The sequence below is a fragment of the Colobus angolensis genome, unplaced genomic scaffold (genome assembly GCF_000951035.1).
Source record: "Colobus angolensis palliatus isolate OR3802 unplaced genomic scaffold, Cang.pa_1.0 Scaffold333, whole genome shotgun sequence".
Taxonomy (NCBI): domain Eukaryota; kingdom Metazoa; phylum Chordata; class Mammalia; order Primates; family Cercopithecidae; genus Colobus; species Colobus angolensis.
The window spans coordinates 390,537-400,493 of record NW_012116633.1 but is presented as its reverse complement, the minus strand read 5'-3'; the positions used below and the strand labels follow the sequence as shown (position 1 = coordinate 400,493).

The 9,957-nt window shown below is 42.8% G+C and overlaps 1 protein-coding gene across 11 annotated transcripts in view; it reads left to right on the top strand.

The window, feature by feature from the left end:
* CRCP (CGRP receptor component) overlaps nucleotides 1-9,957 on the top strand; it is a 45,255-nt gene that overhangs the window by 23,278 nt on the left and 12,020 nt on the right. For 7 of the 11 annotated variants that reach the window (XR_001002901.1, XM_011952104.1, XM_011952108.1 and 4 more), the window contains one exon: nucleotides 813-907. The exons of 3 other annotated variants lie outside the window; for them this stretch is intronic. Coding sequence is in view for 7 of the 8 variants with exons in the window: in XM_011952104.1 (XP_011807494.1) it covers nucleotides 813-907 (95 nt within the window). In the remaining variant the exon portion in view is untranslated. The remainder of the gene's footprint in view (nucleotides 1-812; nucleotides 908-9,957) is intronic. One more of the 11 variants, XM_011952110.1, reaches the window with a different exon arrangement.

The window sequence follows — 9,957 nt, the reverse complement described above, 5'->3', positions numbered from 1 at the left end:
TAAACCCAGGAGGCGGAGCTTGCAGTGAGCTGAGATCTGGCCACTGCACTCCAGTCCGGGCGACAGAGCGAGACTCCACCTCAAAAAAAAAATAAAAATAAAAAAAGTAAAAGTTGTATCTTCCTACCCATTATTTTATTCACTCATATATATCCATGTAGACTCATGGCAATTTATTTTATTATTTGGGTTCCCCCTCTTTAAAAAAATTGTTCAAAATATGATAGCACAATTGTCAGATTGAGTTTTTTTTTTTTTGAAATCAGAAAAGTTTTCTTCTAAAATTTCATTAATTATTCTTCCTGTGCTAGCTACTGATTTTCTCTTTCAGGAATTCCAATTACATGAAGATTGGTTCTCCTGAATGCCTCTTTGTTTTATATAGGATTTTCTTTTCTTTTCTTTCTTTTTTTTTTTTTTGAGACAGAGTCTCAGACTCTGTCGCCCAGGCTGGAGTGCTATGGTGCAATCTGGGCTCACTGCAACCTCTGCCTTCCAGGTTCAAGTGTTTCTCCTGCCTCACCTCCCTAGTAGCTGGGATTACAGGCATGCACCACCACACCCAGCTAATTTTTTGTATTTTTGGTAGAGATGGGGTTTCACCATGGTGGCCAGGCTGGTCTCGAACTTCTGACTTCAGGTGATTTGGCCACCTCGGCCTCCCAAAGTGCTGGGATTACAGGTGTGAGCCACCGTTCCCAGCCTCTACAGGATTTTTAAAAACAAAATTTTAGAATTTTAATTACAGCCATTTCCTTCGTTTTTTTCTCGTTCAGGGTTGTCTTATGCTTGGCTTTTTTCTTTTTTTCCAGACGTTAAAATACATATCAAAAACACCATGCAGGCACCAGAGTCCTGAGATTGTCAGAGAATTTCTCACAGCAATGAAAAGCCACAAGTTGACCAAGTAAGTAAATCTCTTAAGTAGGAAGAGAGTGACACATGGTGAAATGATGGCTGAGGAAAGCCATTCGAAGCTACGGTGTATTGATACTCAGCTGGGTTTGGATTTAAAGGAGGATTACAGTATTGTAGATGAAACAACTGAAAGTTAGACATAGGGACTAGAGTAAGGAACAAATCTTTTTTTTTTTTTTTTTAATCAATGAAGAAAGTTCATTTCTCCTAGTGATACTGTATTAGTGTGCCTGCTTATTCGGCAAAATTAGCAGAGAATAATTCTCAAAAAAGACAGGTGAGGGGAAATGGATATGCCTCATGGAAAAGAAGGCAAATTTAGGTCATGGGTAGAGATCTCAATCAAATGGGCCAAAATACAGTTTATTTATATCTGCTAACTCCCAACTGCTAGCATCTGACCACAGCATGACAAGATTGGAATCGGGGAACCTGGGCTCTAGTCCAGTTTCTGCCCCTTACTAGCACCATGACCTTGGAAAAGGTATTTGACCTCTCTGAGTTTCATTATCCTCACCACTGAGATAAGGATCATCTGCTAAACTCACAAGGCTGGGGCAAGGGTGAAGGGTGCTGTCTTCATGGAAACAATATGTGTAGATGTCCTTTTTGGACTCCAGAAGCCATAAATGATGCAACCTTATTTATTAATCATTACTGTGAACAGGGCCAAACATTTCTATATTATTAACATTGCCTCTACCCTAACGATTCAATTCAGATGAACTTTACAGAGCGCTTCACTCCAAGAGCTGAGGATCAGAGCCACTTGGTTCTTACCTACACAGTGCCTCCAAGCCAAAATTGGTAGAACCAATAGTTCTACTCTTAAAGCAGGACCCCTCTAGCCTTCCATTATCTGGATGAAAATGAGCTTACTAATTTAGAAACACAAGTGAGTGTATTCTAGGCTAACGAAATTAATTCTTCTCTAATTACTGAGAATATTAAATGTCATGAGCTGATCTCAAAATGTTCGTAAAATAAGTTAAATTGTTTTGAAAGGAAGGAAATGTGATAATGTGGTAGAAATGGGGAAAAAAACAAGACAGAATTGAAATATTATATTAATCAAGTACTAACTCTGGTTTGACTGAGTAAATGCAGGAGAAGACCTTCCTTATTTATTTATTTATTTATTTTTATTAACTTTAAGTTCTAGGGTACATGTGCACAGCATGCAGGTTTGTTACATATGTGTACATGTGCCATGAGGAACAAATCTTAATGGGGTGTAAAAATCTTTTCTTGGCCGGGTGCGGTGGCTCATGCCTGTAATCCCAGCACTTTGGGAGGCCGAGGCGGGCGGATCACCTGAGGTCGAGAGTTCGAGACCAGCCTGACCAGCATGGAGAAACCCCGTCTCTACTAAAAATACAAAATGAGCTGGGCGTGGTGGCACATGCCTGTAATCCAAGCTACTAGGAAGGCTGAGGCAGGAGAATTTCTTGAAGCTGGGAGGCGGAGGTTGCGGTGAGCCAGTGAGCTAGTGGTGAGCCAAGATCACGCCATTGCACTCCAGCTTGGGCAACAAGAGCAAAATTCCGTCTCAAAAACAAAAATAATAAATAATCTTTTCTTGGAGTCCCAGTTTGTATGACCTATTGCATCACCCCCACTCCCAGAATTCAGACCAAATTGAATGAAAAGTAGGGTTTACAAGTTAAAGTATTTTTTATAAAGTTGATCAATGAAGTCCTTTGATGTTTGTGTTTGCCTGAGGCAAAAGTGGCTTGATCGTATTCTGTGGGTTCTTGTAGTGTCCAGTTCTTTTTCTTGGTCTGGAATGAGTTCAATCTATTAAAATCGAAAACGTCATAGACCAAGGGTTTACATGAGAAGAAAGCTAGCCCAGTTTTTTTGGTTTTCTTTTGTCTGTTTTTTTGAGATGGAGTTTCGCTCTTGTGAGTTCATGTTGGAGTGCAATGGCATGATCTCAGCTCACCACAACCTCCACCTTCAGGTTTAAGTGATTCCTCCTGCCTCAGCCTCCACAGTAGCTGGGATTACAGGCATGCGCCACCACGCTTGGCTAATTTTGTATTTTTAGTGGAGACGTGGTTTCTCCATGTTGGTCAGACTTTTCTCAAACTCCCAACCTCAGATTATCCGTCCACCTCGACCTCTCAAAGTGCTGGGATTACAGGCATGAGCCCACCGTGCCTGGCCAATTTTGTGTTTTTATTTTTTTTAATTTTTTTTTTTTTTGAGATGGAGTCTTGCTGTTGCCCAGGCTGGAGTGCTGTGGCGCGATCTTGGCTCACTGCAAGCTCTGCCTCCTGGGTTCACGCCATTCTCCTGCCTCAGCCTCCCAAGTAGCTGGGACCACAGGTGCCCACCACCAAGCCTGGCTAATTTTTTCTATTTTTAGTAGAGACGGAGTTTCACCATGTTAGCCAGGATGGTCTCGATCTCCTGACCTTGTGATCTGCCCGCCTTGGCCTCCCAAAGTGCTGGGATTACAGACGTGAGCCACTGCCCCCGGGCCCAATTTTGTATTTTTAGTAGAGATGGGGTTTCACTGTATTGGCCAGGCTGGTCTTAAACTCCTGACCTCAGGTGATTCTCCTGCTTCAGCCACCCAAAGTGCTAGCATTTGAGGCGTAAACTATCGTGCCTGGCCTATGTATACATTTTTGAATTGACTTGTTGATATCTGGAACAAATCCTGCTGAGATTCTGATTGGGATTGTGTTACATCTATAGGTCAGTTTTGGGGGAGAATTGACATTTTGACAATATTAGTAATTTAAGATCAGCCAGGCGCAGTGTCTCACACCTGTAATCCCAGCACTTTGGGAGGCCAAGGCAGGTGGATCACAAGGTCAAGATATCGAGACCATCCTGGCCAACATGGTAAACCCTGTCTCTACTAAAAATACAAAAAATTAGCCAGGAGTGGTGGCAGGAGCGCCTGTAGTCCCAGCTACTCGGGCGTCTGAGGCAGGAGAATCACTTGAACCCGAGAGATGGAGGTTGCAGTGAGCTGAGATCGCACCACTGCACTCCAGCCTGGTGACACAGTGAGACTCTGTCTCAAAAAAAACAAAAAAAAACAAAAAAAAAACTCATAATAATAATTTAAGATCAGTCAAAGGTTAAAAAAAACAACCCACCAATACTGAACCTTCTAGTCCATGAAAACAGTGTAGCATACAGGTTCTGCACAAATTTTCTTAGATTTATACCTATTTCATAATTTTGCATGCTATTGTAAATGGTGTTCATTTCCAGTTGTTGATTGCTGATATAGAAATACAGCTGACTTTGTATTGATCTTATGCCCTCAAGCCTTGAAAAATCCACTTACTAGTTCCAGGAACTTTTTTAGTGTATTCTTTAGGATTTTCTATGCAGATAGTCATGGTGTTTGCAAACAGAGTTTTACTTTTTTCTCATCTGTATGCCTTTTCCTTCTTTTTCTTATTTCATTGCCCCAGCTCGGGCCTCCAGGACGATGTTGAGTAGGAGTGGTGAGAGCAGACATCCTCAGCTTGTCCCTGATATTAAGGGAATACAGTCCGGCCTTCACCATTAAGTATGATGCTAGTTTAGGTTTTCCATGGATGTCTTTTACCAGGTTTAGGAAGTTCAAATTGCTGAGATTGGATGTTGAATGTTGTCACTTGCTTTTTCTATATCTATAAAGCTAAAAAGATTTGTAGACTTTTGGCTGTATCTTTTTGTTTATTTTTTAGTAGTTAATGTAGGGATCCCTACTGGGTTACTAGTAGGGTTAATAATATGCATGCCTGACCATTTATAGTCCAGAGTTAATGTTTTACCAATTAGTGTATATAGGTCTCTTTACCTTCTTTTTGTGTTATGGTTATATTTATAATATATAAACTACATACATTGGAACATATAATCTACATACTATTAGTGGTGTTTTAACATTTACTTTTTTTTTACTTTATTATTATTATTATTATTATACTTTAAGTTCTAGGGTACATTTACTTTCTATATTCTTACATAGTTTAAAGAACTTAAGAGAACAAAAATATCTTTTATGTCTACCCAAAATGTCATCATTTCTTTTACTCTCTATTCCTGAAGTGCCCTATGTCCTTTTTATCATTTACTTCACCAGGAAGAACTTCCTTTGGCACTTTTCTGAGAACAGGTCTGCTGGCTACAAACTCTCTTATTTGTAAGAGAGTTTAGCTGAGAATGTCATTATTTTCTTTCATTCCTGAAGGATTATTTCCCTGGATCTTTTCCTTCAGAACTTTAAAGATGTCATTTCAGTGACTTCTGGCTGTCACAGTTTTTGATTAGAAATGTGTGATCAGGCTAGATGCAGTGGATTACGCCTGTAATCTCAGCACTTTGGGAGGCTCAGATAGGAAGATGACTTGAGGCCAGGAGTTTTGAGACCATCCTGGGCATCATTGTGAGACTCCATCTCTATATTTTGAAAAATAATTAATTAAAATTTTTTTTTAATCTGCTATCACCCTAACGCTAATGTGTCATTTTCCTCTGGCTGCTTTTAAGATTTTTTTTTAATCCCCTCTGTACTCTCACTGCTTCACTTCACTAGCCTAAAAAAATTTTTTAGGCCGGGTGAGGTGTCTCATGCCTGTAATCCCAGCACTTTGGGAGGCCGAGGCAGGCTGATCACAAGGTCAGGAGATCGAGACCATCCTGGATAACACGGTGAAACCCTGTCTCTACTAAAAAAATACAAAAAAAGAAATCAGCCGGGCGTGGTGCTGGGTGCCTGTAGTCCCAGCTACTTGGGAGGCTGAAGCAGGAGAATTGCGTGAACCTGGGAGGCGGAGCTTGCAGTGAGCTGAGATCGCGCCACTGCACTCCATCCAGCCTGGGTAACAGAGCGAGACTCCATCTCAAAAAATAAATAAATAAATAAAATAAAAAATTAAATTAAATTTAAAAAAGATTCTTTAAGTCTTTGGTCTTCAATAATTTGATAATGATATGTTTCAGCTTTTTTTTCCCCAGTTTCTTTGCTGAGCTTCTTGATTATGTAGATTTATGTTTCTTACTACATTTGTGAAGTTTTCACCTATTTTTGAAATATTTTTTCTGTCCCAATCTCTTTTTCCTCCTTTTCTTCAATTCCCAAAAACACAACTGGTAAACCTCTGATACTGCTGTACAGATCTTTGAGGCTCTGTTCCTTTTTTAAAAAAATTGTAGTTCAAATGGAATAATTTCTCTTTTTTTCCTGTCTCTTTTTTTAATAGAGACAGGGTTTCACTCTGTTGCCCAAGCTGAAGTGCAGTGGCGCCATCAGGCTCACTGCAGCCTCAAAGTCTAATGAGATAATTTCTGTTGATCTGTTTGCATATGCACAGATTGTTCTGGCATCTTCCGTTATCAAGCCTACCAGTGAATTTTTCATTTCGGGTATTTTTCAGTTCTAAAGTTTCCATTTGGTTATTTGTTATAACTCTGCTCTTTTCTGAGAACTTATATTATTCCATTCATTTCGGGAATGTTTACCTTTTCCCCCAGTTGTTATAATAATTAGAATCTTGATAATCTTAACATCTGGGGTATCATGGGCTTGGCACCTGTTGATTATCTTTTCCGTGGAGAATGAATCGTATTTTCCTGATCTGGGTAATTGTAGATTGTATCCTGGGCATTTGAGTATTATATTGTTTAGACTCTGGGTCCTGTTAAACTCTGGTTTGTGTTTTAGGAGGCTGTCTATCTAATTAGGTTCAGACTTCAAGTCAGTCTTGCCTTCTGGGGCAAGGATTTCAGTGTTACTTGGTTTTGAAACTGTTGCCCTGCCACTCTGGGTCTTTGCATATGGGCCTGGACTGGTGGTGTAACTCACTCCCTTCTCATTCGGGGTCTTTGCTGTTCTGGGTCTGTTCCATGCTTGCTGTTTTGGTGCAGTTCTGCACATAAATAGCTCAGGTGAATCTAGAATTTGTGTTGATTGATATTCAAATTTGGAGGAGTCCCCTTCTCTAGCTCTCCTCTCTGGAACTTCCCTACTCTCTAGCCCACATGATACCCCTCTTTGGGTCCTCTAGTCACAAGTTCCGATTGTCTCTCAAAGGTTTGCCTGTCCGCTTGTGTATGGTTGTTACTAGAGCTGTCCTTGGAGCAGAGCAGGGAAGTAGAAAAGGGAAAAGGAAAAAGGATTCTTGGGCACTGTGGACAGCGAGGGCTTCCAGGCTACACCTGCTGCTGGTCCCCGCCTGGGTGGCTGCCCTTGAGTTGTGAGCTCCTCCTGGGTCTCCAGCCTTTCGCAGTCCCCTGGCCAGAAAGATTGGATTTCTCCTGGAGTTGGAGCTGCCTGTGGGGCCACCACAGCTTCACCAGGATTGAGGCCCTGAGACAAAAGAGGGGAAAAAGCCCCAAGAAACTCACATCCATCCTCCACTCCAGATGGTTCTCAGGTTTTGTTTCCCTCCCAGACCACCTGCTTTTGTTTGCTTTTCAGAGTCCTCAGGTATTTTTGTGTTTTTTGTCTGGGGATTCTTTTTTTTTTTTAGACGGAGTCTCGCTCTTGTCACCCAGGCTGGATGCAGTGCAGTGGCACAGTCTTGGCTCACTGCAACTGCCACCTCCCGGGTTCAAGCGATTCTCCTGTCTCAGCCTCCTGAGTAGCTGGGATTACAGGTGCATGCCACCGTGCCCGGCTAATTTTTGTATTTTTAGTAGAGACAAGGTTTCTCCATGTTGGCCAGGCTGGTCTCCAACTCCTGACCTCAGGTGATCCGCCACCTCAGCCTCCCAAAGTGCTGCGATTACAGGCATGAGTCGCTGCGCCCAGCTGTCTGGAAATTTTTCATTGTAATCTGTGGAGAGAGAAAAGCTTTCGTGGGCTTCCTTCATCTTCTCCTATACCAGAAGTGCTAACAGTTGATTTGTAAGACCTCTTTTCAGCTCTTTGTCTGGGCTGACGTATTGCTTCCTAAGCCCAACATCTTTTCTACTCTAAGTATGGACAAATACTGTTCAAAAAACCTACAAATATATAGGCATTGTCTTGCAAGCCGATTCATGATTGGCCGTGATCTATATAAATATAAAGCAGACTGTAGAATTCAAGAAGGATTAATTTTAATTCCCTTTTTTCCATTAGTGATCCTAAAATCGAGGATTTTAAAAAATCTTTTTAAAAGACTTTCTAAACCTTTTAACCTCAACCCTTTGATTAATTGCTTGTTTCCATGACTCTGCCAAGAGCAAACACTACAGGCAGTGGTGTCCAACAGCCAGTAGAGGGAGCGGCAGGCTTCTTCACTGCGGCTGGACCTGGCTCCTCCTCTGGGAACTTGCAGCTCTTGTTGTATTTGTGAGCATAACACATCCAGTTATACTCTTGTAGTTATTTTTAAATGTACAATTAAATTATTGTTGACTGTAGTCACCCTGTTGGGCTATCAAATACTGGATCTTACTCATTCATTCTATTTTTTCATAGTCGTTAACCATGTGCACTTCCCCCTACCTCGCCCACCCCACTGCCCGTCCCCGCCTCTGGTCTGCTACTCTCTGGTCGTTCTCCTCCCTCTGTCTCCAGAAAGCACGGACTTCTTGGTTACAGCCTGTAGTGGTAGCTGAGATTTTGAGGCCTGGGTGAGGACGTCAGTAGGAGGGTCAGAGGATGAAAGTCAGCACCATGAGAGTGCCTGAGCCTTGCTGAAGAAGGGAAAATCCAGGAGAGGAAGAAGGGAGAGTTGGAAGGATCACAAAAGAATTGAGAAAGGTGTCATGGAAGCCCTGAGGGCAGGCAGTTTCAAGGAGGGAATGATCAGCAGTGTCACATGTCACCAACAGGATGGAGTAGGACCGAGGAGCAGCCACTATGTGTGGAGGACACCAGGCCCTTGAAGCAAGAACAGTTGTGGTGATCACTTGGGCAAGAGCTAGGGTGTGGGGAGTTGAGAAGCAAGGGGAGAAAGTAGACACAATGAAAGAGGCTTGGTTCTGAAGCCAGCGGAAAATGTTTGTGTCCCAACCCCCTTACCTCCCCCAGTACCCCAGACTGGCGTGTGCAGTGTGTGGGGGCCTACTGTGACCACAGCAGTGCTCAACTCCTTGGATGTAGAACAGGGAACTTGCTTGGTGGTTCGACCTCGAGCTGGAGTTTTTCAGGGAGCGGTTGTGAATGTCGTTGCTGATCTTAATTCTGGTCGTCTCATTACCAGATCCCCTGCAGCTTTTAGTCCTTGCAATCCCTCTTTTCCCTCTTCACGTGGAGACCTCTCAGATGGGAACTGAGAAAACTACCCGGAATGAACTCATCTCCTTTCCGATTGGCTGCTGCTTTCCCCTCACCGTGGTCTCGGTGAAACATGAGCCCCTTTGCTGGAGATTTGGGCAGCAGTTTCTGAGGGTCTTTACTTTTCCCTCCTGGAATTTCAGTCTCTCCACGTGTTTGTCTCCCCAGCCAGTGGCCATTCTCTACTTTCCTTCCAGACCCTCCCTACTTCGGCTGGAGTTGCTTTTTTACTTCTGTGTTATCAAGAGGCTGTTTCCTCCACAATCATTCCTCAGTCCCGAGAGTCCAGTTATCAGCACAGCTGTCATTCCACTGAACTGCACAGGCCACCGATGACCTCTTGGTTGGCAAATCCAGTGACTTCTACATTGACACAGTCTACCTATTTTTCTCACTCTGTCGCCCAGGCTGGAATGCAGTGGTGTGATCATAGCTCACTGCAGCCTCAGACTCCTGGGCTCAAGCAATCCTGCCTCAGCCTCCCGAGTGGCTAGGACTACAGGTGTGTGCCACCATGTTTGACTAATTGTTTTATTTTTATTTTTTGTAAAGACAGAGTCTCAGTTTGTTGCCCAGGTTGTTTTTGAACTCGTAGCCTCAAGTGATCCTCCTACTTCAGCCTCCCAAAGTGTTGGGATTACAGGTGTGAGCCACCGCGTCTGGCTTCTGGCCCCTGAAATGGAGGCGCTTTATGGTGTTCTGTCCTGGTTCACTCGCTCCACAGTTGGTCTCTGGAGCATAATATCCACTCCATGGTTTCATGTAACTCCTTGCAAATAAAGCTAGTGCTGGTTTTTTTCCTTTAGTTCTAGACCAAA